The 27623-nt window shown below is 33.4% G+C and overlaps 1 protein-coding gene across 2 annotated transcripts; it reads right to left on the reverse strand.

The window, feature by feature from the left end:
* Window positions 1-5689: 5689 nt before the first annotated feature.
* On the reverse strand, window positions 5690-27540 carry LOC106054314 (protein PTHB1-like). Of its 2 annotated transcripts, XM_056013974.1 has the most exons (24): window positions 27316-27540; window positions 25697-25831; window positions 25046-25187; window positions 23645-23709; window positions 22993-23106; window positions 21888-22062; window positions 21243-21321; window positions 20826-20913; window positions 20603-20698; window positions 20124-20253; window positions 19486-19667; window positions 18683-18709; window positions 17597-17673; window positions 17110-17166; window positions 16752-16854; window positions 15922-16026; window positions 14720-14860; window positions 14098-14196; window positions 13101-13270; window positions 11145-11297; window positions 10114-10296; window positions 8064-8253; window positions 6467-6640; window positions 5690-6190 (listed from the first exon to the last, which is right to left on the reverse strand). In XM_056013974.1, exons 2-24 carry the CDS (start codon window positions 25806-25808, stop codon window positions 6024-6026), a joined length of 2829 nt encoding a protein of 942 aa, XP_055869949.1. In that variant the 5' UTR covers window positions 25809-25831; window positions 27316-27540; the 3' UTR covers window positions 5690-6023. The 2 variants fall into 2 exon arrangements, with proteins under 2 accessions (XP_055869949.1, XP_055869950.1); XM_056013975.1 differs by lacking the exon at window positions 18683-18709.
* Window positions 27541-27623: the final 83 nt, after the last annotated feature.

The raw sequence follows: 27623 nt of genomic DNA on the forward strand, positions 1-27623 counted from the left end.
GTTGCCTGAGCCAGCCAGGAAAATCAATGACTTGGCAGAGTTTAATAAGTCATTGATTGCCATGCATGACTAGATTGACCTAGTGACACACGTAGGACGTAATCATCTTCTTTTCTGAAGTAACGCCTATCTTTGATAAGATAAGATAGGATAAGATAATAGTGATAACTTTATAAAAGGTATTCAGTCAAATAAAATGCATTATTAGCTACTATGTAATAACCATCTGTCGTGAACAATAATCGCTCCAGATAGGCTGACCATCATAAAGATGCTGAGGAAAAAAGAAAACACAGGGAACCAGTGGTCAAGCGGGACCATACAGAGGAGAAAAAAAAAACAGATTCTGAAGATTTCAACAAATGTCTTCTAAGCCATGTCATACTTCCCTGCCCGACCCGTTTTTTTTTTCTTTCACTCTTTTTTGTTTGTTATGAATGACACCATGGTCCTTAATGGTCTGGGTTTGTACCCCAACCCCCACTCTGTCCTCTTTTTTTTTTTTATAACTTAATTGCAACCTTAGCCTTTCTGCTTCGCAAACCATCAGTCTCGCCAATCGCACGTTATTTCAAGAGGCTCTTTTGCAATGGATTGAATTATTTAGATTAACTCCCTTACAAAGGGCGGCAACCTGCTGTAAAAACTGTCCCTGTCCCTAGAGTTATTTATTTTCAACGAGTGCCTGTGTGACCATATGACACCGAAAGACAGGAGTTCGTGTGGTTGAATGTAAAACAGTACCATCTGACAGTTGGGCTTACAGCGTTCCTAATGGTAGCGGATAAGTTCAAAGAAAAATGCTTGTCATTTAAAAAAAAAAACAGAAAGTTCACATTAAATGAAGAGCTGAGTAAAAAAACAAGAAAAATAACAAAACAAAACAAACAAAACTCTCTAATAACACTAACATTAAAAATACTTTTAAAAAATGACAATACCTCTTTTGTACAACCTATAGATCGGTTGTTTTGCTCTTAATAAGTAGATTAATGTTAGATTTAAAAACAATGGGATATTTGTTTGCCCTTCCCAATTCTCTACCTCCCTCGAGAAAGAATCATGGTCAAGCGAATTTACAGATCTAATAAACTTTATGATATTCCAATGTTTTGGATATAGACTTTGAAGACGATGCGCAAAATTTTTTAAACATTAATTTATTAATCTCTTGAATCAATATCGGAGAATTCGGAGATAATGGAATGCGATAGTCTTTTCAAAAACGCTTAGTCCTCTTAAAATCGATGTTGGCTATAGATCTAAGTCTAGTTCTTTAACACTTCTCGAAAACTTTTTCATGTGGCTGTGGAGCCCTATTTTGAAAAGACACTTTCGTCCACACATATCGCAGGTCAATGTGGCTTTCACTTTGGTGGTAGAGGAACCGGCCATTTTTAGTATAGCACGCTTTTCTTCCAGAGCTGAAGCCCATGTTTTCCATAGCTTTCTTGGTCACCGTCTCTCTCCAACTTGTGCGATCTATAATGCTATGTCTTCACAATGGTTAGTATCAATGTTCACATTTTTTAGGTCCCGTTTTATTACATCCATGTGAAAGAGGTGGGGGGCGACCAGTTTTTCTTGAGCCAGACGCGAGTTTCCCGTAAAGAATGACTTTCGGGATGCGATTGCCCTCCAAATACAAACTATCCTATATCTAATCAACGTTTTAAATCTCTAATGATAACAAAATAAACTTTTTTTTTGTTATAAATTCACCTTCTTTTTCTTCTTCGTTCTCATTTTTATGTTGGACCGTTCAGATGACTAGATCAATATATGAGATGAACTACGCAGTGGTTTCCAAATCAGGGATCTCTCCATATCGTTTCCTTTCTATTGGGGTGTTTTGGGGCCAGTACGGGCTTCTTGGTAAAGAGAGCAGTTTTGGAGGACATGATCAGCTTTCTCTGGTGACACTCCACATGGGCAAGATCTCATTGGATCCAAGATTGAGCTTCCGGTATATATGTTGTCTCATTCTGTTGTATCCGGTCCTGAGTCGAAAGATTAGACGTTGATATTGTCGGGATAGCTTATAATATTAAATTCACCAATAAATACATGTACAATACATTCTCCATCATCTCTTTCTGACACTCAACAATATCAAGAACTTATAGTCTTACTCAACGTACTGTTATGTGCTATCTCTGAGCAGTCTGGTCGTCCAGCAAACAAAAATCTTATCCCAATATTTTTTATATATACTCGGTTCCCCTTGCTACGGGCCTATTGGGTTATACAACATAGCCACTTATCCTGTTTAGAAGAAATTATTATCTAAGGAACGAAAGACTTTGCGTTCTCATATATGTAGGCTATATATTTGGTGACGTAGAGATTGTAGAATATAATATTGTAAACTTACGAAGTTGTTGTTTTTTTTAAATATGCAAAATCTTCAAAGTTTTCTTGTTACTAAATGTTGTTTTTTCTAACAGAAGTCCAACACAATTTTTTAAATTGGAACAAAATGTTTGAATTACCAGCTTAAATGCTGGTAATTAATAAAATAAATAAAATAATGTTTTTCAAATTATGCTTACTATATTAATGACTAAACCCGATACAAGAAATGAATATGAGACAATATATATTATATATGATATAATGTTAAAAAAAAAACGGCATAAACTCTTCTTATTGGTTATAGTGTCTACATTTTTAGCCTTTTCCCCATTTCTTGGTGATAACTTGCTAGAGTATATGGAAAGTAAGTATACTAAACAAGGACTTTAGCGTTCTAATTTCAAAGATAAACTTTGGATGGCAATAGATGTTTGTTCAAAGCCTACGTTTGACAACACATGGAGTAGACTACTTTAGGATGCTCGCAACAAACTAATAACACACATCGCTCCCACGTTTTATTATACCAAGCTCGTTGACCAATGGTCAAGCCTACCACATATGTTTATTATTGAGAGTCAAAGTCTCTCCATACCTCCCTATCCCCTCACCTTCTTTTATTCTTTTCGCCCTACTCCAAGTGGTGTGTGTGTGTGTGTGGGGGGGGCTGCCCATACTGTGTGGCCACGTTTTCCGCGCATGTCCATGACAACGCTGAACACACCAGTTCAAGCCCGGCTAACGAAAATAAAATGTTGCGCAACAAGGACCTGGTATCTTGTTAGCCAGCACGTTTGGGTCGTTCGGGGGAGCTCCACCCTTTCCGTTCCGGCTCGGGCTTGAATAGTGCATAGTCCACAAGAGAAAGAACGCCGGAGGCAACCGATGAACAAAGCAATTTGTTCAAATTAAAGCAGGAGAGAAAAAACCGTATTCCCCGCCCAACCAGACGCAGTCAATATTTTGAAAAATGTCCATGCTCCTATATACTGACTGAAGGTTCTTTCTGAATCTTTGAAATTAGGGCAATACGATTAGAAAGATGGCGCTCAGAACAGTAGAAGAGTCATTTTGAAAATGCAGCTTACACCTTTGCTATTAATATATATATATATAGATATATAGATATATATATATACATATATATATATATATATATATATATATATATATATATATATATATATATATATATATATATATATATATATATATATATATATATATATACTAAAAATATGTAATGTACTCGTCACTCAGTTTTGATGTACTGTTTGAAGTAAATGCTAAAATCAAAATGTATTTTAGAAGAAAGAATTAGCATGCGTGACCTTCACATTGACCGTGGCAATAAACTACAAGATTGGTCTAAAAATGGCGAGCAGATACATAGTTAAGTAGGCTGGTGATCATGTATGACAGCTTTAGCCTGCCTCCATGTAAAGTTTTAGGAAAATAAGATCGATTCCCCACTACAGTATTAAACATGGAGAGTTTCTTAATGTGCATGCATACTTTGTAACTAAGCTCATATAAGGGCGCTTTACACCAGTTCAAGTCTCTGTAGGCCTACTTGGCCAGGGTATTTGTAGCAATATCACACCAAAATCAGGCCTCTCATCTTGGTCAGGGTAGTTGTAGCAATATCACACCAAAATCAGGCCTCTCATCTTGGTCAGGGTAGTTGTAGCAATATTGATGAGATATTTGGTATCTTCCGAGCTGCAGGGTTGCTATTTGTAGCAATGTCACATGGCAGTAATTTGAACTTTTAGGTCGACTATGATAAATAATAAGTGAATATTATCTGCTCATTAAACTGCCTAGCTATATCATACTAAAACAAACTGCAGACAGTAGAATTTATAACTTGAGAGTCATGAGATACGAAGCAAGAAGAGTGGCCAGGGCGAAAGAGCGCCGAACCAACAAAAAGGTGAGAGAAGAAGCAGGCCTTTCTGCAACTGACCAAACATACCCATGCCACTTATGCGGCCGGCTTTTTAAAGCGAGGATTGGACTTTACAGTTATCTTCGAGTTCATAGGATATGAGAAATGTACTCATCTTCGATTGCAAAGGAGGAGCCATATATATATATATATATATATATATATATATATATATATATATAGATATATATGGACCCCGACCTAATTTTTGGATATTTTTGGACTGAATGGTGTATTGTCATCGACTCGGAACATTATGCAAAATTTCAACTTGATCCGAAAATGGGAAGTGGAAGAAAAATTGTCAAAACGTAATAAGGGGATTAAATTCATATATACATCGACATCTCTCATAAAGTAGCATTTATTCCCCTTATTTCAAGACCAAACAAAATAATCAATTACCAACAATTAAATATTCGCCTTAAATGTATTATCTCCCTTGGTATGTCTACATATATACTGCCTTGATAGGAGTTGTATTATTGCAGCTTCTAACATAAAGTTTCACTAGGTGACCATTGAATAACATATGAAAACAAACAACTTAGGAATCAAAACTTTTAAAAATTAAAACAATTTATTTTGAATAAGAGAGAAGCTATTTTAAAAGTTCAACATTTCGTTTTAAGACAGCCATAAAACAAAACAACAACAAAAAAAGCTGTAAATAATTAAGCTAACATAAATTAATACAAATACAATAATTAAAAAAAAAAAGAATTAATTTGATCATATTGCATTTTACAGCATCTAATAATACATCTATGTAATTCTATTAGTACAAAATGTGTAAACCTGCTCCTGCTGGAGAGATATTTTAACAAAGTAAAACAACAACTGGACGGGTTGATGTGAACATAGTAACAATATGTACACAGAAGTTGTAACATTGATATGAATCTCACATACCACTGCACTCTAACATAACTCAGAGGCACACCCTTTAACATAAACATTTATAGACATAAATATAAATTCTCATGTTAATAGATCACTATTCAACTATCATAGAGATTTATTTTCACTGGTGGAGAGCATGTGACACCTACAACAGAAAGGTTCAGGCTGTGTTCTCCTTGTTTAAATATCCACTTAGGGAAAAAAAAACTGAATGCAAACCTCTGCTGCCTCGCAGCTAAACTCAGGAAAAGCTTTTGGGAGTCACCCCTGAGGAAAAAACAGGAGTCAATGATTTCTAGCAGTTTACTAACCTCAACAGTTTGTTTTAAAAGCTACTTATGTTGATCTTTTTAAACCAAGACATGCAGAGAGAATGGAACTTTGTAATTCCACTATTATAATGATGTACAAGATTATGGGTTACATGCCAAAGAAGTCAAATATCACCATAAATGTACCTTGCAAAGTATGGATATCACAAAAATAATTTCTGATATAGATATCTACTTTGTTAATGCAAAATAATATCAAAATAATATAATGAAAAAGTTTTTAGACTACGAAAAATGCAATTTTTGTGTTGCTGATTAAAAGAAAGTAAAAAAAAAAATTTTAATAAATCTTTTCTTGGTGAGATCCCGGATCAGTATATCAACAATCTGAAGAGCAAATCCAACAAATCTCTAAGTTATATGAGAAATGAAACAAGACAGACAATCTAGTGGTGTTTATTAAGTTAAATAGTAAAGCAGCTCAGAATCAAAATCTTACAGAATTGTACAGAATTATATTTTGTTAGACATAAAATTATGATTTATAATGAATATACGATTTCATGACTGTCATCTTCATCATTTGTTCTGCTACTGTTATCATCCATATCATCCATGTCTTTAGTTAAAACATCTAGGTCAGGGACTAGACTCTTTAACCTTGACTTTGCTTTGTAGTCATCTTCCTCTTTCATCAACAATGAATTTTCTGTGAACATTTAAAAGAAGACATACAAATGGGAATAAAATATATGACTTTCTTATTCAACTGTGAAAAATACAAACTAACAAGAAATATCAAGAAGAAAAAAAACACATAACTGCCTAAATCCACATTTCTTTATTTCACTTTTTATAATCAAACATGTCCCTGATGCTGGCGAGTTGCACTAAATCTTTCCTGTAAAAACTAACTGTCCCTTGGTCCAATAACAAAAGGTTTTGACTTTATCTAGAGATATGTGAAAACATTCTATATTCCAACCTGAGAAAGGTTGATCTCGCTGTGGCAGGCCTAGAGTTTTGTCTCTCTTCTTCTTCTGCCCAGACTTGTGCTTGCCTTTCAGCATCTCATCCACTGGAGTCTTGTCCTCAATGATCTCACTCTGTTCTACTAGTGAACTACTGCTGTGTTTCTTCACCACTTTCTCTTTGTTCTCTTCAAAGTTGGATTGAAACCAAAAAATCAATAACAAGAAAAATAGGAAAAAAATACTTTAAAAAAAAAAAAAAATTAAGTTAAGTGTACCGTAATTGTATCAATTAGTTTGGATCAGTCATGTCATTAAATTTGTAATAGATCTAGAATAAAAATAATTGTTAAGTTAAGCGCTATTTCATGGTTTGAGCTTTCTCAATGGGCTCTGATCCTATCACTTTTCTAGACCAGTTGGAAAAAGGTTGTTGTGGGGGGGGGGGGGGAGAAGAGGGTGTCTGGGTGAATGTTAAGGAGATCATTTCTTAAATGTATAAAAAAAAACTTGCTCATTCATAGCTCAAGCCTCCTAAAGGGGATTAATTCAACTTATAGCACCATATCTGTTAAATAGGATTTCTTTCCCTTGTTCAGTACCAAACAAAATAATAAATTATCAATAGTTAATTAACTAATTAGTTTTTCTTTTTTTTTACGGATTCTTGTTCTGCCAGAAGAAATAATTAGCAAAATTTCAACTTGATCCAAGATTAGGTATGGGAGAAATAATGTGTACAACCATTTTACAAGACAGACAGACAGACAGAGTGAGTTGATATAAGATTTGTAAAAAGAAGATTGTAAACATTGAAGTTATGACAGGGGATGAAAAGTGAAAGCGACAATATTTAATAAGCTTAATAGGTTTTGTCATATTATAACTTCTATACATCCCAGTCAATTAAACATCCTAAAGTCTATGATTTAGTAAGAAAAATATTAGAGAAAACATTGTAAGTGGTGTTGTTTTTTTAAAGAGTGTGGTACATGAAGTTGATTTGACTTAAAAGTTTCAGACACCCTACAGGAAGGCATTGTTCATGATGACAGCTAAAAGCCCATACCAATTCATCAGGCAACCAGCCAAGCTAATGAACTCTCCTCACTGCTTCAAATAACATTGTACTTTTATCTTTCCAGTAGTTGAATAAGTTTTCTGATTCTTTAGAAAGTATTATTACTTCTATATAGCCCTTACATGAAGGATAAAAAAACAATGGTAGACAGTAATAAGGTTTCCAAATCAATTTTATTGCAATGAAAGTGTGAAGTGTTTAACTCATGGCTAGGCAACCCTACTGTCATGCTATTGTATTGAAAAATGCACCTTTATATAATTGAATAAAATGATTTTATTGCAATTGAACAGAGGCTGTTTAACAATTGACGTTTGCATCTGGGTTAAAGAAAAATTTGGATATAAAACAGAAATATGGGCTTTGAAGAAAAGGATTTTGTACATTACATATTTATTATGTGACCTATGCAGCATACAGCATAACTTATAAGGAGAGAGAAATATTGAAGGAGAGATTCTCACTAATGAACACCTTCTTGCTAATGAACTATTCATTGTTGCACAGAATTAATGAGATGTTAATTTTACCTTTCAACCCCTCCACCAGTCGAGCTCCTTTACCCAGTCGGTCACAGAACAAGGCAATGTGCTTTTTCACCTTGCTGGTGTCCTCTGGTGGTGTGAGCGGGCTGGGATTGACTGCTTGATCTTTGGCAGACTTGGCCATCACAGTTCTCAGCAAGTGTGTGATGGAAGCATCCACTGTCTCCTCCCAACCCTGGCCATTGTTTCAAGTGAAACATTAATAGACAATATGGGAAGCATGGTCAAGAGGCTAAGTACACTTGGCATGGCTTGGCTACCTATGAAGGGGACTCGAGGTTTGACACCTGACTCGGGCAGAGTTGTGTTTACTGACCACCTAAAGGCAGCATGGAAAAACCTTCTTCCAGATACCCCTCACCCCCACTGGTCCACAAATGAGATTGGACCATAGCGCTCTGAGCATGCTATAAGCATGAAAGAAGCGCTATATAAAAGCTATAATTTAATTTAATTTTAATATCAGAAAAAAATATTGACACAGGTAGCTAACTTTCAAGTCAAAGTGAATTAAAGATATTTTAAAGTAGTTTACCAATCTAAACAAAGGTCCTCACAGTTGTAAAGGTAAGAAAATGAAATTTATTACAGAATTGAATATTTATAAACTTAGATTTACGAGATGTCAATTTTATTTTTTCCATTCACCATCAAACCATTGTTTCAACATTGCCAGCCGAAATATTAATTTATAATTACTTATTACTGTAGCTCTATTTAGATGTTTTTATCAAGCTAAAATTACAAAAAAACTTATTGTAGCTTGAACATGGTGAGACCTGGGCACAACCTGTGACAAGAGCTTAAAGGGAAAAAGTAGCAGGAGCCAAAATATGACCACGAATACAAAAGTGTCAACCTGTGGTAAAGTAAAGTAAGGTTTAAAGGTCATCTGTTTCAATGGCCAACGTTATCGAGCAGGGTGTCATGTTGCCAGCACAACAACCAACCACCATTACTTTCACCAATTAAAGTAAAATACCCCTTAGAGTTGGGTGGACTCAGGAGTGCCCTAAAAGTTCTAATCCACAGCAGCACTTGTAAAACTCAAAACATCTGGTAAGACAAAGGCATAGCCCCACGACACTAAAATCAGATTTAAGCACTCCTTCGTTGTGGCCACATTCTTATATGCTTGAGAATCTTGGATGCTAACTGTAGAACTAGAAAGGAGGATCCTATCGATGGAACTGAAAGGCTATAGAAGGATCCTAGATATCCCTACAAAGACCTTGTCACAAATGAAGAGATTAGACCTGCTAACCACTGTAACAAAATGCAAACTTTTTGGCCTTATCACAATGTCCACAGGGCTCGCAAAAACATTGCCTCAGGCATCATTAGCAGGAAAAAGATGAAGAGGCAGACAGAGAAAGTGATGGGAAGACAACATAAGAGAATGGACTGGCCTATCATTGAATAAGATTCTAAGGCAAAAGACAGGGTTAGGTTACCCAAAGAATGGAGAAAGATGGTCGACATATTATATGTGGTGCTCCAATTATTTATCAGACTAAGGGACAGGTGAAGGTGAAGTTAAATTTAAATGCACACTCCTTCACAAAGAGGACTGGTTATAAGTACAACTAATAATAAAACCTCACTATAATAAATGTTGGCACAAAATTATAAACTGATTCTCCATCTGCTTGCTGCACAATTTTTGGTAAGATAAGGAATTATTATAAAGTTCTAAGCATGAATTAAATTTTATAAATATATAATGTTTGATGTCTGTTTAGTTCCAAATGTATAAAGATTATCACATCAAACCACTGTCCAGGCATTTTGAGGCAAGGACTTTGAGCAGCTCATGCCTCATAACTTTAAAACATGTAGCCAAGTTCTCCCCTGTCTCAATTTAAAAAAAAAAAAGATCTAATTCTTTAAAAAATTAAATAAAAAAATTAACAATTTATATTTATCTTGACTTTAAAAAAGAGAAATAACTTTAACTTCCATTTGACAGTGTTTAATATCAAATCAAAACTATCTAAAACCTAATTTCATAGGCTGTAAACGCATGCAGACCAACCTGATCTTCACTAGAACTGACTATTGGTGACAGTGTGGCTTCCAGTACTTTGAACTCTTCATCACTCATGTCCAGCCAAAGCTTGAGTAAAATGTTTAGCAGGTAGGTGGCACTGCTTAAGTTATTGGCTGCTAATCTTTCAGCCTGAGAGTTCTCCTCCACAGCATCAGCTAAAGCCAGAATCTACAGAAAGTCTGAATATTGTGAACCACAAAGCAATGCAAAAAAGAACAAACAAGAACAAAAAATTACTTAACCGTATACACATTTTTATAAAATATTTGTTTCATTATTGAGTAAAAACAAAAGAAAGAACATTTTGCAGGTCTCTGAAGTGTATGGGTGCACATGACAAAACAACAACAACACATTATATATATATATGCACATCTGTTCTTTACCACCAATTTTCATGTCTTTCCAATAGGAGGTTTGGATTTAAGAACGAGCAGAAACTATGAAGGGAAAAAAATCTTTTTAAACCACTTTCATTTCCCTCAATTTCAATTTCCCTACAGCACAGAGCCATCATAGAAAAAAAAAGCCATTTATCAACCAAAATAATAAAGTGTGTGAAAACTTGCAAACTTGCAAAAATTTTGAGCACAGCATGCTGTACAGACCTGAAGGTACTGTCTTAATTGTGTTCCATTTCTGTTTAGAAGGAATTTTTAAAACGGCAACTTAAATTCTTTATTAAAATAAGTATAAATCAGGAACTTAAGCTTGGGACCTTCAGCTTTGAAGCCAATAAGCACTAAGCTATCATGATTCATTCAAAATCTAGTTAACACATTAAACTAATTGTTGCTGATGTAAATGTGTAGCACCAGGCTATTTTAATTAACTTTAAATTTTGATATGTTTTAGCCATCTGTAATTTGTTACATAGATAATATATTTAAAATAAACTACATTCTGTAACAGTTGATTATCAATCACCTGATATCTCAAGAAACACTTTCTGCTAACTATTCACTTTTCTTAGCTTTATAATTTAAAATATAGTTTGTGTAAGTTTGATGTCTGACCTGTCTGTAAGTGCCCTCTAATAATGTGTCCAGGTTCTGTAAGGGGGCTGGGGTTTTATCTTTAAATCTTGTCAACAATCTTTTCTGTATGGTCCTGAACTGTGCTGCCCTCTGGGAAAGCAGCTCTCTGTACTGCAGGTTGCTTTGTCTAAGCTAATGAAAAAATTAAATAAGTTACATTTTTTCATGAAACTAAAAGTAAAAATACCTCTTTTAGACCTTGTGATTTGTAGGGCTGATGATGTAAAGGTCATCTGTTTCTATGGCCAATAGTTAATGAAGGTGTCATGTGGCCAGCACAATGACCAACCACCTTTACTTTATGCAACTAATGCCAGGTACCTATTAGTTGGGTGGACTCAAGGGTGTCCTAAAAATCCTGAAATTCAAAATCCTATTTTCACCAAGATTTTAACCTGAGACATCTCGTTTCAAAAGCCAAGCCCTTTACCTATCAGTCATCACACCCTGGTTAAAAACTATTCCACCAAAGTTCTAAATCAAAGTCAGAAAATTAGAATTTTTTAGTTTTTGAGATGTTTATTAAATTGCACCAGAAATGATCTGACAAGTTCTTTCTATTTCTAGACTTTTGTTTTTTTAGAAACTCCTCCACAGGAAGATTAAGATATTCTTTACTAGCCTTATATATAAATCTTTTATTTATTTATTACTCTTGCAACATAGAGTTATTATATGGTTAATACATAAAGTTAAGATGTATAGGCTATGGCATGAAATAATGTTAATTAAGGTCAAAGTTTGTTATAAGAATGATGGGTAAGAATGAAAGAGAGGAAGGGCTCATCTGTTAAATAGTAATCACTGAGTGAAAAGTCTTGTGTTTGTAATGAAGACATTTTTATGTGGAATGTAGTTCAATTATAGTTACTGAAAGTGATTAGACATAGTTGTAATTCATTGATAACAAGTAGCTCATGGAGTACTAACTTTAAAGTAAATAAACAAAATGTTTGTGCAGGACTTAATGCCATTGATTCCAACCTTGATATGAGAGCAGACATGTTTTCTTTGATTGTTTGTAAAATATTTTACAGATGTTCTTTCAGTGTTCAAGATAATTTACTTCCTAGTCCAAACCTCCCGCAGGACGACGGGGGATGGCAGTGGGCAGGGTATGAACTCAGGACCATTGACAAGTCCGAACGACAGTCCAGGGCGCATACCGCACAACCAGGCAGCCATCAATGTATCCATCCATCCATCCCAGTGGCGCTACAGCCCATGGAGGGCTCTGGCCTGCTTTAACACTTCCTTCCATTCAGATCTCTCCTGGGCCTTTCGTCTCCACGCCCTAACCCCAAGCTGCTTCAGATCTGCTTCCACGTCATCTATCCATCGCATTCGGGGTCTGCCTTTGGGTCGCCTGCCTTTTGGTTTTTGCCTGTATACGATTTTCGCCCCTCTGTTGTCTGACATTCTTTCAAGGTGACCTGCCCAACGTAGTCTGTTCTTTTTTATTTCGTTCACTATTGGTGGGTCTTCATATAATTGATATAACCCAATGTATCAATGTGATGAATCAAAATAACTTTATTACAGATATACAACTTAAGTCTAAATTAAAATATCAATTTAGCTCTTACATATTATTTCAGGCCATAAACTTTATATCTTAACCACATGTATTAATTATACAATAGCTCTATGTTACAACCCTCCTTTTTTTTTTGTAAGTATTTAATTTGTATCATGGTATTACTGCCTTAAGTAACATTTATAAATTATTAAATACAATGTTGTTGTTTTTTTAAAATGGCTTTTATATAGCGCAACATTCATGCTTAAAGTATACTCAGAGCGCTTTGGTCCAATCTCATTTGTGGAACATTTGGGGGGAGGGGTATCTGGGAGGTTTTCTGTGCTGCCTTAGGGCCTTTAGTCAATATACATGAAAGCTTCTTAACCTTTCCAAACTATCTGATCAATACTTACATCAAAATGAAAGTCAATCAATTCAAAGTACTCCTGCAATGGAAGGGCACCATCAAAAGACACTCTGAAGTCACCCTGACCTTTTTTCAAGTGATTATTGAGCCTACCAACCAGCTCTCTTAGTGGCAACCAGATGGCTTCTAACTGGTCACTTTGTAGCCTATAGCGCTCTAGATGGTCACAAAAAAAAAAAAAAAACATTCTCAGACAACAACAATCGTTACTAATTCCCTAATCTATCTAAATTGTTTTCTAAATTTATATTATCAGCACTTAGAAAATACAATTATAAGCAAAGGATAAATTAAATAGTTTTGTATAATAAAAAAAGTAATTGCATAGTAGAGTACATTATGAAATAATGAATGACTCAATTTGAATCCAAATTTGTTGAGAATTTTGACTGCCTCGAGCTAAAACCAGTGTCATCTCAGTGTCATTGCTAAAAATTTACATCATATTCCAACCTGTTCAAATTTCATACCAGCATTTAATATTTAGAATGCTAGGCTAGCAAAGAAAAGATCCTGAGTCCTGAAGTCCTGGTAAAAATTAGTACCTTGAGATTTTGATTTAAGGATACTGATGTCCACCATGCTTAAAACATATATAGAAAGCAAAGGCAGTAGGTAGTGTTTTAGCCACATAACATTTTTAATATTAGGGTTTGATGACTTATGCTTCACTGTCATGTAAACCTCAGATCATGCAAAGGAGCGTAGTAACTATTTAACTTGCAATATGTCTACAGGTTATAGCCCTATTAAGCCAAGACACCTCAAAATAGTAGAATATTTAATAGATGCACCTGTTTCTCAGGCAAATATAGCATATGTTAATTTATTTTGACTAGACAAAGATGGCTATGATGCTGTTAGCAAACCGTAACAGCCCAAACATGAGAGAGTACTCAATTTATCTATAAGCGATTAAGCTGTAAAGAGGTTGGCAATATCCGTAATTCTAAATATCAACAGGACAACAAAAAGATTCTCACGAGATGTCTTAGATGCCAACAATGAGACAACTGGACCTCCACCAAGAAACTGAAACCCTAGAGCAGAACCTTGACCTCCTTCATTCTGGCCCAGCATATCTAGAATTGGGAAACAACAAAAACAAGATTTTAAAATACTTGTGACTTTTAAAAACAAATAATTTTGGGTTAGAATTTAAAAATACTGGTATACATAAAAAAATAAAATAAAATGCTTAATCAGATAAGTACAATTGTAGGATATTCTAATTTGATCTATCCAGACAATGGATTATTTACCTATATGACCTATGGAAAAGTAACAAGCACAAAGGCAAAGAGATAAACTAGTTAAAAATTACGTATTTGATGTTACTAAGTATTGATTTTCTCTTCTTTGCTAATCAATATATAAAATAATAATAACAGAAATATTTAAAACTGTGATTGTAGATAATGTAAATTTTTGTGTACTAATGAGGAGTGAACTGTATATTCCTGTAAATAGTAGCTGGATATAGTCAAGTAAGAAAAACAAGTTTGAGTTTGAAAGTTTGAGTTCACAATATTGGCCCAATTGACACCAACAATAAAGCGAACATCTAACTACAACATAGAAAGTTTCAGACAAAAAAAAACTTACCAGGAAAAATGTCATTTAAATTGACTGGTGGTCTGTTGGTGTCAATGGTAATTTTATGCACAGCATTTTTGACAGGAAACACAGGCTTGAGGAACAGTTTAGTTGGCAGGTTGGCTTTTGTAACAATTACACATCTTCCCCCTGCAATGTATTTTTATCAGAACAAAAAATGTAAAGTTTAATAAAGAGTTTCCATAGATATTAGATTTTGCTATACATATTAGATTTTGATACTTAACTAAGAAATATTTTGATGCAAATAAATTGTAAGAGCTGGAAAGCAATTCAAAAACTAGCAAGAGACCGTGGAGAGTGGCATGTTTTTTTACTGAGGCCATATATGTTCCATGAGGAATGCAAAGGAAAGATGATGATGATGAAATAAAGTGTATAAATGAAGATAAAGCTTTTGTTGAAAATATTTTTTCTAAGCCACTGTGCCATAGGCAATATTATGTTTAACATACACCTAACCTAATCAAAAGTATAAATATGTTTCTTGTCTTCATTGTACAGAAAGATTGTTACATTACATGGTTGCAAGTATGTAGTAGATATTTAATATGCTACCAGTCACTAACAAGTGACAACATATAAGGGAAATAACTCGGATTATATCAATATGTATTATAGCCTATCACAGACACTTCATACAATTTTTTTTTTCAATTTGAAATTTTGAATTTCCCCATATCACTTATGCTCTATCGTATGATTTGGTGTTACTGAAAGCTAGTGGTCATATAACAATGAGCAGACATTACACAACTTTCCACTTTGTAGTTTGTGGCTTAGCTCTTTCTCTCCTAATTGATGATACCATCGTTGATTTGACCTCATTAAATTAAATTAATGTTTGATTTTATTAACTTTACTTTGTGTTCTATAATTTGAGTATGCTTTCCCCTTTAAACCTATACCAAATAAAACATTTTCTGATAACAAATGAAAATGTTATTCAAGCAAAAATGAATTATTCCGTCTGAACAAGGAAAATCATATGGAGAGAAAGAGTTCAGTTTATTATCCAATCTGAACAGTGCTGTTGAAAATTGATGTCCAACAACCTTGAAATGTGTTCAGGTGTACTTTACATATCCACCTGTTGTCACCAACAACATGGGGCAAAGGGTGAAAGGATGGAGAGTGAATGTAATTACAAGATGATGTAGGCTAATGTTTTCACTATTTCATTCACTCACCAGCAGCTGAAGTGAAAGTCCCAGATATATGAACATACAAGTGTGATGGTAAACCTTTATATCTTTGAAACACAGCAACAAAGGTTTCTGAGGGACTGCCAGGGTCTAGAAACAAATATTTAAAAAAAAATATTTAAAATAAGCTCAAAGAATGTTTATTCACATCAATAACATACAACATTTAGTTACAAATTAAATATAGCTAATTTAACAAAATGTTTTAAATGTTTCGGATGTTCTTTCAGAGTTGAAGATCATTTCTTCCTAGTCCAAACCTCCCACAGGACAACGTAGGATGGGAGTGGGCAGGGTTTGAACCTGGGACCATAGATAAATTAGAACGAGAGTCCAGCGCGCAAACCGCATGACCAGGCAGCCATCCACTCTGCATGAAGTATCATTCACACCTTCATTCCATTACAGAATCTAGGCCCATGTTTTTTGTGATCTCCTCATCAAATTAGATAAAAAGACTATTACCTTTGAAAAATTAGTTTTATGAACATAACACATTTCAAAAGATAAAAGTAAAGTTACATTCCCCTTTCAGACTTTGCGATCTAGAGGGCAGATGATGTAAAGGTCATCTGTATGTGTCGCACACAATGACCAATTGTCTTTACTTTCCACAACTAATGTCAGGTACCAATTAGAGCTGGGTGCGACCAAAGATTCTGAAATTAAAATCCCAGCTTCACCAGGATTCGAATACAGGACCTCAGTTCAGAAGCCAAGCACTTTACTGCTCAGCCACAGTGTTGCTAAAAGATGAAAATTTGGCATGAAATTAGCAAGACTGTGTGGATGATGTGTGCTAAGATAAATCTTACCAATTCGTTGTATCATAAATTCTGACTGAGTACAACCCAAGGGCCAAGGGCAAGTAATTTCTAATTTGACATTCTCAAGAGGAAGTCGAGATTTCATTTGTATCTAAGAGGAAACAATAAAGCGATAAAATATATTAAAAAATTATTTCATTTGTAGCACCAGCTATCATACTACAATAAATATACATTTCTAGAAACAGAAAATTAAGAATTACAATCATTTAATGTTGTTTTTTTAAAGGTTTAATTTAACTTTGTTAAAATGTGCATTATTTAACCATTCATGCAAAGTAAAAAAAATAATGAATCCATAGAAGGAAAAAAATAATTAATCCAATAACAGCAATAGGAAACATACCCTAACTGTAGTGGAGGGAACTCCATCTTCATCTTGGTAGTCCATACCAGAAGCCATCTTTGTGGGATGATATAAAAACAGAGTTGAAATGGTACATGCAAATCCTTGTTACAAATATACTGAACAAATATATATGAACTGATGAAAGATATTTAGACTGTATCACGCTAAATCAATGTTGTGAACACATTCTCACGACATTACATAAACAAGTATCAACTATTTCACCAGCTATCTAAACACTTGGAGTGGAAAGACTTAGCGTTAGTGAGAGCTCAGCTCTTTATATTGGCCTCTGCATGAAGAACTACTTCAACTGCCAACCTATCTAAATCAAATGACTATTATTTTGGTGACTTGACTTTGTAAGACCACTTAATTATTACTTAACCTTGGACCCCCATTAATTCGTATTTCACACAACCACTTATAAGCAAAATCTTTGTGAATATGATCTGGTGGTTTGAGGGCAACTATCAAAACTTACAGAAACTTCATCCAAATTAGGGTTGACATGCACATAGATCGACAAGTCATCTTCAGGCTTCACTGAAGGTGTGATCACTGATAAAAGATTGAAAAAACAAACGTGAATGTAGAACAAGCAAAATAAAAAAATAATACTTTTAAAAAAAAAAAAACAAAGCTAATCTAAGGGGAAAAATAGCTAATTACAGCCATTTATCTCTAGATGGCAGAGCTAGCTCCCTTTCTGCCAAATATAAATAAAAAAATATTTAATTATTACAACTTGATTAACTTATTGTTTTATTTTGGATTGGTTCATGTATTATCATCAACTATTAATAATAAAAATGGTTAATGCAAAATTTAAACTTGATCCAAGAATGGGAAATGGGAGAAAAAATGTGACAAAATGTAATAAGGGGAATAAATCAGTGTATACTTCCACATCGCTCATTAAATAGCATTGATTCCCCTATTTCGATATCAAACAAAATAATTAATTGCCAATACATAATTAATTAACTAATTGTTTAATTTTGAGATTGATTCATGTTTTGTCAGGCACAATGAATAATTGTGCAAGTTCCAACTCGATCATAGAATGGGAAGTGGCAGAAAAAACATGTTCTAACTTTTTACCAGACAGAGTGAGTTGATATAAGCTTTGTACAAAACAGTCAACATTTCATAAGAAAAGAAAAATCAATAAGACAAATCATTCTCTCCTCTCCCATAATATTTTAAGAATAACATTCAAAGAATGTTTAATCAATGTACTCTATAAGTTATATTGTTAATATAATTTTAAAAATTGTTTCTAAAGTAATTTAGGATGCACATTTTATACAATCTTCTCTACAGTTATATATTTATGCTCATTTATTTGATGCTACTAGAATTTCCATCATTTCTTTAAATATCTTTCAAAAAAGCTAATGTATCAAAGAATAAGTGAATTAACAAAATTTAAACAAATATATTAATTCTATAAATTGTTTTGGTCTTTAAAATCTTTAACAAAAGCAAACAGCTAAAGCCCAAAAAAATTAAATAAGAAATAAAAAAAAACACAAACTATACACAAAGATAAAATGTTATCTGTTACTATCATCAAGCAGCCAAGATGTGGGATCTGTGATGATTTGTTATACAGCAATTTGGTATTTTACTACAATATACACTAAGATAACTATGCTAATTTAATTCTATGATAATTTTGAAAAATGCAAGTTTTATTTAGATCCTAGAAATATATAGATATTCCTAAAAACAATTCAAAATAAAATATGTTTTCTTTTGAGATAGTAAAATCTCCAGCACAGGTGAAGTGAAGTTCATTTGTCTATATAGTCTTAGACTAGAATATCACCAACAACTCCGCCACTGATTAACCATCTCCCATTATCAAGGTCAAAGTTCATGATGTTAGTTTGCTAATCATGTTTGCTTGCTAATCAATAAGTTATGGTGCATTAAGAGGAGGGCATAAAGACAAGGGAGAATGCAGGTTTTGGATGTTGGATTCCATCAAAGTGCCAATTTATGCAACGTGAATCATTTTTGTCATCCCTATCACCTACCCCAAGAGGAGCAGTGGCTAAGCAGTAAAGCACTTGGCTTCTGAACCGGGGGTCCCAGGTTAAAATCCTGGTGGAGATTTTTAAATTCGGGATCTTTGGGCGCCAATGAGTCCACCCAGCTCTAATGGGTACCTGACATTAGTTAGGGAAAAGTAAAAGAACTATCACCTACCCAACTTGTTCAAATTGATTTAGGAAAAAATTAATTTAAATTATCCAAAAGCTACTGTTATTTAAATAGCTATGGGTGTAAAGCAGCTTCTGTGAAATTTCAGACTCTAAATGTTATAAAAAGTTAAAAGACCATAAATCAACATAATCCACTGACCACTATTTGTACTTTTAGCCTTGACATGTTTCATCAGTTTGGCCATTTCTGCTTCCATTGCAGCAAAGTTAATCTCCCTTGCTTCCACCTGGGGCGGTGTGAAGACAGAAGGGTCTGTGCCTAGGTACATGACCTCCAGGTGTCCTGAATCACTCAGCCCAACAATGCCAGCTTTTAGACCACTGTTGGCATAGAAATTATGATAGTAAGAAAACAAAATTATCTAAACTATGTCATTACTTTTTAATAAAAAAAATACACTTTGTACTGATTTAGCCATGAATTAACTTGAATTATCTGTTACATGAAACATGATCACTGTTAATAAACAGTTGGACTGTCACATAAAAACAGGCTGGAAAGACCAAGCTTTTGGGATGCGTGGTTGAGAGGCTAAGTGCACTTGAACTTGGCTACCTATGAAGGGGGCTTGAGGTTCAACTCCCGACTTGAGCAGAGTTGTGTTTACTGAGCGCCTAAAGGCATCACGGAAAAACCTTCTCCCAGATACCCCCTCCCCCCCACCAGTCCACAAATATAATAATATATTAGATAGCATTATAATTTAATTAATTTAAGCTTTCAAAGGCATTGGATTTACAGTACTTTATACAAATAATACATGCAAATGTCAGAACCTAAAGTTTCCAATTCGCAGCTGTACAGGAACAAACTCAGTCTTAGCCATCCATTTAAGTGTAGTGTCTTCATACACAAGCAGAGATTTGGTGTGGGCACCCACTAAGTAATTCACTTTATTTTCTCTTACTGAAAAAAACAACAACAAAACATATTAAGTGGTAAAAGTTAGATTCATACATTTTGAAAAACAGATTCAATTAAAAATTTTATTAAAATGAAAAGTGAAGAATTAATTTTTTCAAGTGTTTTAAAGAAAATAGCTTTATGTCGGTAGTTTAATAAATAGTTGAGCTTTTAGTGAATATGTCGATTAAGAGTTGTGGGTATGCTAATAATGAGTTGAAGTATTAGTGGATATGTTAATAATGAGTGGAAATGTAAATAGTAAGTTGAACTAATTGTGGATATGTTAATAATGAATTGAACTATTAGTGAATTATTAGATTCAAAGAAAAGCAATAACAAAAACACTCACATGAGGCATAGGGAAGAACACAGCTTGGGTCATACTCTAACTTTTTAGCTGTTTTCAGCATCCCATTGTCAGTCAGGTGAAATACTGTGTGCTCACCTAGAAACATACATTGAAAAAAAAACATTATCTTTAACAATAAAATAATCCAATTAATTAATTCATTATTGCTTAGAACACAATGCAAAATTTAAAAAAAAAAATCATTTAGCACAAAGATGCTCACCCAGTACAATAATGAAGGGCTGAGCAGGAGGATAATCAACATAAACCAAGTCTAAGGCTTGTTCGCCAATGTTGAAACTCCAATCAACCTAGAAAAAATATTTGTTAAAAAAATGTCCACATATATATACATACATATATATATATATACACACACACATATATATATACATATATATATATATATATATATATATATATATATATATATATATATACACATACACACACATGCACGCACACACACATATATATATACATACATTTACATACATACAAAAATTATTAAAACCTGTTTCTGAGCTTGCTACTTATTTTAAATAATTACATTTATTTCAAAAAAAAGTTCTTTCTATTTTTTTTTCCAGACCTTTTGATCTACACTTAGAACTTTTAAACAAATCATTGAGATTCTTACAGCAATTTTTTTGCCAGATTTAATATTTTGTGTTTCTTCTCTTCCAGCAGTTTCTGATGCCACTGCTAAAACTTGATACCTGCCAATGAAATAGAAAAAAGATTGAAGTGATTTAATTGTGATTATGTATTCTATTAACAAATGTTTACACATTTTTTTCCAATAAGATTGAGTCTATATAGTAAAAGTTTCAAAGACCAACAAGACAATCTTAGCTTCTGAATTAAATTTTTCTTTCTTTGATCTAAACTGAGCATGTCTTCTTATGACATAAGAAAATGTAATTACACATATACATTTTAATAACAATTTTGTGTACTTATATATAAGCATAAGGAGGCATGGTGGCTGAGTAGTAAAAAGCTTGACTTCTGAACCGAGGTCTTGGGTTTGAATCCTGGTGAAGACTGGGATTTTCAATTCCAGGATCTTTACATGCCTCTGAGTTCACCCAGATCTAATGGGTATCTGACGTAAGTGGGGGAAAGTATAGGCAGTTGGTCATTGTGCTGGTCACATGACACCCTCATTAACCATGGGCCTTAAAAAAAGATGATCTTTACATCATCTGTCCTGTAGATCGCAAGGTCTGAAAGGGGAACTTTACTTTAAGCATACATGAAAAGTGAATAAGTAAAAAATTACCTGTAGGCTTCAACTTTCCAAGAAGATGTGGCAGTTACGAATGAGTCCAGCCTTGGCATATACCTGATAGGTCCTGGCAGCAGAGCCCCCGGGAGAAAACGAGTAAATGCAAAACTTTCTTGCTCAAATATGGACACAGTGCCGTCCATAGACTGCACACAGATGAAATCCTTACCTGGGAGAAAATTACTTTTTTTTTAAAAATCCTTTTTCTGTTAAATTAAAACTCAAGTACATTTTGTTGTGCATGTGACCTTATACAGACACAGTGTCTAAGTAGATGAGGAGAAGCAGACATTATTTGCATGACAGGTGCACAAATATTCTTGAAGCATTCAGCTACCTACGAAGTTGTTTTTTTCTGTTATTGTTGCTTTTTATGACAGCCTATTTAATTAATTAATATATATTTAATTAATATGTATTATTGTTAAAAGGTTTTATTACTATGTGTGTCAGTGTTGAAAGTCTTATGCAATACATATCCTAATCAGATCTTCACAAGTATACACCACTGACTAAATTTTTTCATCTGACTAGGACACTCAGTGTAAGTTGACCACATATTATGGGTGTAGGTTGATCAGTGTAAGTTAACCACAAGCTATTGTTGAAAGCTGACCTCATATTATTGGTGTAAGTTAACCGCATGTTATCATCATAAGTTGAACTCGAAATATCAGCTATCATTATGAGAGCAAGACTACAGAAACAAAAGGTTGTCTAGACTGTATTCTACAGCCAAACTTCACAGTAGATTTATAGGTGTAAAATATGCAAATAAACTAAAAGCTCTAGCTGCAATTGATAGCTGATGTCTACAAAGATCCCCTGCTTATTCTGTCCTTCAAAGGATTGATTTTTAAGAATAAAACTGTCAAGTTGGTTAAAAAGCAAATGTAATATAGCTAAATTTGATGTATACTTTCCTTTTCAGACTCTGAGATATAGTAAAATTTTCTAATTTTAAAAGCCCTCTGTTTATGAAGGAAATCAATTTTATTCAAAACAACAAAAGTCAGAGCTATTTTGAAGGTAGATGGACTTAACTAGATCCTAGGTAGTGAAAATTTTATACAAATACTTACACAATAATAATACTGACCTTTGACCCCACCAAATGGTCCATAACAAAAGTTAAAGGCAGTTCTCTGCAGGTTGTGCTCATATAAAAGACTAAGTTGATATTGGCTGCCATGTTCAACTGTTCCAGACAGTACTAATGGTGATAACAAAAGTATTTTACAATGATTAAAAAAAAAAAGAAATGATGCTGGAAAAAAGCATTCACTATAAAAATGAATAGAATAGTAGAAATTGAAACAATTTTAAATAAAACAACAACTTTAGGACTATTCCTTGGTGTTTGAACTTGAAGGCAGTGACCTCTTTATTAGTGCTGCTATTTGCTCATTTTTCTTTAAATTTTAAATATTCTTTAGTAGCATTTGGAGCCTCTGTCACTTTCACCTAGCTAACTTTATGCTGTTAAACTGTAAGTTCTTTTGCAGAAGGAAGGATAATAAAAAAATGGAACATTAAGCATTAGCAATAAGTTTTTTGTTTTGTGAAAATGAGTTCCCTTAACCTTAATGTCTTGATGGTTGAGCTCTATGATGTGTGGAATCAGCCTCAGCCCCTGAAGTCACTGCATTCACAACTCATACATATTAATTTGCTAAACTATTAGACATATTCATAAAGATTATTTTACAATGACTATAATTGACAGTTTACATACAAATACCATTGCTTACCAGACACATTAAAAACAGCTAATTTTCTTGGATGAAGAATGGCTAGTTTTTGGCTTTCAGAAGCACTGATAAAAAAAGAAACAACAATTATATATTAAAATGTTAATTTTTTTTTTAAAATAAAGATTATACAACTTTTTCATTGGGTTTATTTTTCTGGTAAGAATTAAACTTTCTTTCCAGAGTAGATATTTGTTGTGAAATGTAGTCCATGAAAAACTAAGTTTCTTTTTCAAGACATTTGGTTTCTACTTACTGTCACAGCCTCAATTGGACCTCATTGTGACATGTTATGACTTTTGTGCTTAAAGCACAATAAAAATCTCTTGTGAGAGAATGATAGCCAGAGATTAGAGGTTGTTGCAGCTTAGTCCTGAGATAGGAAGGACGTATATTGAGTACTATTAAGGAAGTTGTCACCTAGCCCTGATTGCGAGAGAACAAATGTTGTATTTTATATACCTTTGGAGTTTATTGTAATTTTTGGATACTTAGTTTATTCTAGTTATAGCAGTTCTATTCTTACTTGGATATAAATATATATATTCTGTGATGACTATTTGTTTGACCAGCGACACATGGATGGATATTAATATTATACTTGTTTCTTATTTCATTAAATATATGTCTGTTTCTATTTCTCTATAAGTCAAGTTTTGCTTAGTATATTCTGATCATCACTGTACTGTCCTGTGTACATATTCAAGTAACTTGAGTCCTAAAGGGAATCCACAACATTCGCAATAGCAAAACTAACATCTATCAAGAAGATGTTACATTAGACAAGAATTAATTATCAGCAATGTTACATTAAATGGTGAACAGTATATTACATTAAATGGTGGCCAGTATGTTACATTAAATGGTAGCCAGTATGTTACATTAAATGGTAGCCAGTATGTTACATTAAATGCTGGCCAGTATGTTACATTAAATGCTGGCCAGTATGTTACATTAAATGGTAGCCAGTATGTTACAGTAAATGGTAGCCAATATTTTACATTAAATAGTAGCCAGTATGTTACATTACATGGTAGCCAGTATGTTACATTAAATGCTGGCCAGTATGTTACATTAAATGCTGGCCAGTATGTTACATTAAATGGTAGCCAGTATGTTACAGTAAATGGTAGCCAATATTTTACATTAAATAGTAGCCAGTATGTTACATTACATGGTAGCCAGTATGTTACATTAAATGGTAGCCAGTGTGTTACATTAAATGGTCACTAGTGTGTTACATTAAATGATAGCCAGAATGTTACATTAAATGGTAGCCAGTATGTTACATTAAATGGTAGCCAGTATGTTACATTAATGGTAGCCAGTATGTTACATTAAATGGTAGCCAGTATGTTACATTAAATGGTAGCCAGTATGCAAAAGAACCTTTACACTTACGATGAAAACTTTCCTACTTCAAGCTGTAATATTGGTTGTTTAAAAGCATGTTCTAGTATCACATCCTCAACAGAGTTAGCATTTGATGGATTAGGATTATAAATTCTTAAAATTCCCTGAAAACTTCCAATGATAATTTTATCTGAAAAACAAGCAAAATATTAAAAATCCTTTAAAAAAAAAAAAAAAAGATTATCTAAAGGGGAAGAACTCTATATGTAAAACTATATCTACCCTACCAATAATGCATAAGGTATTTCCCTTATTTAATATCAAACAAAATAATTAATTACTAAGAATTAATAGAGAATGCATGTAGGAGAAATAGAGTTAATGGTTATTTAAGGGGACTAAACCCAACAAATTTAGTCATATCTGTGAATACTGAATTATTAGTTTCCCTTGTTCCTATAAAAAAATAATTAATTACCAGTAATTAATTGTCCAATTGTTTACTTTTGTTATTGATTAATGTTTTGTCTATGTCAATGAATAATTTGTGAAGTTTAAACTTGATCCGAGAATGGGTGTGGGAGAAATAACATGTACACACTTTTTACCACACAGACAGAGTAAGTTGATATAAGCTTTGAAAAAAATCATATTAAGAACAAACAGGGATGTATCTTTAATCAATGCAAATGTAATTACCAAGTCCATTTGTGTCATTGTCTATATTGCCAAGACATAAACAGCCTTGATCAAACTCTTCTTCTTCACCAACAGATCTAGACCACCAGTCTCTAGTCTTGAATAAAGACATTCCCAAAATCTAAGACATCATATCTGAAATATAGTAACAAAGTTTCTAATTTGTGGATGTTCTAGTTATATCTTATCTTATAAATTAAAGATGCTCCTTCATAAGACAAAATAACTACATGTGTTTCTACTACACATATCCATGTGTTAAACTAACTGTGCCTGTTAATTATGTTAATTAGAGACTAAATTTAAAGATGCGGTACTTAAGGATAGAAGGCTATAAAGTATAAATGCAATAATATATAAATAATTGTGCCATAACTAACACGCACGAAAACACAAAAACACTCAGAGGACACAAAGATAAAGGCACATTTCTTATTCCCTATGCTAGGATAAAGTCATACAAGTGCTCCTTCTTCCATAGTGCCATTACAGCATGAGACAGGTTGCCTGAATCATCCAGGAAAACCAATGGCTTAGCAGACTATAAGCTCTAATTAACATGCATGACAAGATTAACACATAAGTAGCTCTTTAGAAGGAAATTGGAATTTATAAGATAAGATAATTCAAAGTTTCCCTAATACATAATTAATATTATTACAATATATATAATCTAGGTCTATATTATATATAGATCTAATCTTACATATTTTACAGACATTACTTCAAAAGAGAAGATAAAAGAGAAGATAATTACGCCCTACACATTTCATATTAGTCAATTACATCATGCATGTAAATAAGTGACTTAAACTCTGCTAAGTCATTGGTTTTCCTGACTGATTCAGTCAACCCATTCCATTCTCTAATGGCATTAGGAAAGAATGAATTTTTTTCTTGTATAGGACAGATGATGTTAAGGTCATCTGTTTCTTTGGCCAATGGTTAACGAGCAGGGTGTCATGTGGCCAACACAACGACCAACCGCCTTTACTTTCCCCAACTAAAGTCTTGTACCCTAACCCAAAAAATCCAGAAATTTAAAATCCCAGTCTTCACCAAGGTTCAAGCCCAGGATCCCCTTAACCACTCAGAATTTGATGTAACAACTCTAATATATTGGAGAATCAAATATTGTTATTATTTAATGATTAATAATAATATATAATTATACTCTAGATCTAGATGTCTAGACTAGATCTAAGTTTAGATCTAGTTAAATCTTATCTAGTATAGTAGTAGTTATAGTGCTTTATTTAGATCTATGTCCATTTATGAATCAGAATCCTTTGCAATGCCAATGGCACTATATCAGTGATGTATCTGATTATCATTATCTGAGCTATCTCACTCTCTGTATGATTAGGCTCAGTATGGCAATTTTGGTTTGCATTAACTTTCATTAAGTTTAACATTGATTAAAATATGATTATGATTGAATCTTGAATCAATGAATATTTCAATACATAATATTATAATATATAAATTTATAAATGATTGGATAAAAAAGTAAAAATTCTTAATAATTCTAGACTAGACACTAGACTAGTGAGTAGTGTCACTAGTCCTAGTACTAGTGTTACTTTTACTGTACTTATTTTAGTTTTACTTTAACTCACTAAGTTTTAGATCTCTAGAACTAGTAGAACTTAAGAAGGGAAAATTGTATGTTGATTTTTAACTGTATGCGAGTAAAACAAGTAGATCTAGCCTTTTTAAAGTAAAAATCGTAGATCTTGCTATATCATAGACTCTAGTCTCTACTAGTCTACGATTCTAAGCTAGATCTAGTCTATGCCGTATGCCGTCTCCATACAAAACAAATTCCGAAGGTTTTTACTAACACTTCCGGTAAACAGATAACATAAGTCACTAACCTGTATAAATTTTTTTTTTCTTCTTCTTTCCGTACCTTAGCTTATAAAAT

Source organism: Biomphalaria glabrata, chromosome 16 (genome assembly GCF_947242115.1).
Source record: "Biomphalaria glabrata chromosome 16, xgBioGlab47.1, whole genome shotgun sequence".
Taxonomy (NCBI): domain Eukaryota; kingdom Metazoa; phylum Mollusca; class Gastropoda; family Planorbidae; genus Biomphalaria; species Biomphalaria glabrata.

Excerpts from the sequence above, each read along its gene's own strand:
- LOC106054314 (XM_056013974.1), bottom strand. The coding sequence starts at position 25,808 with ATGTCTTTATTCAAGACTAGAGACTGGTGGTCTAGATCTGTTGGTGAA. Across the intron at positions 23,710-25,045 it reads GAAGTAGGAAAGTTTTCATC|TGCTTCTGAAAGCCAAAAAC; the intron begins GTAAGTGTAAAG and ends TTTTTTTATCAG. Across the intron at positions 20,699-20,825 it reads GCCCTTCATTATTGTACTGG|GTGAGCACACAGTATTTCAC; the intron begins GTGAGCATCTTT and ends GTATGTTTCTAG.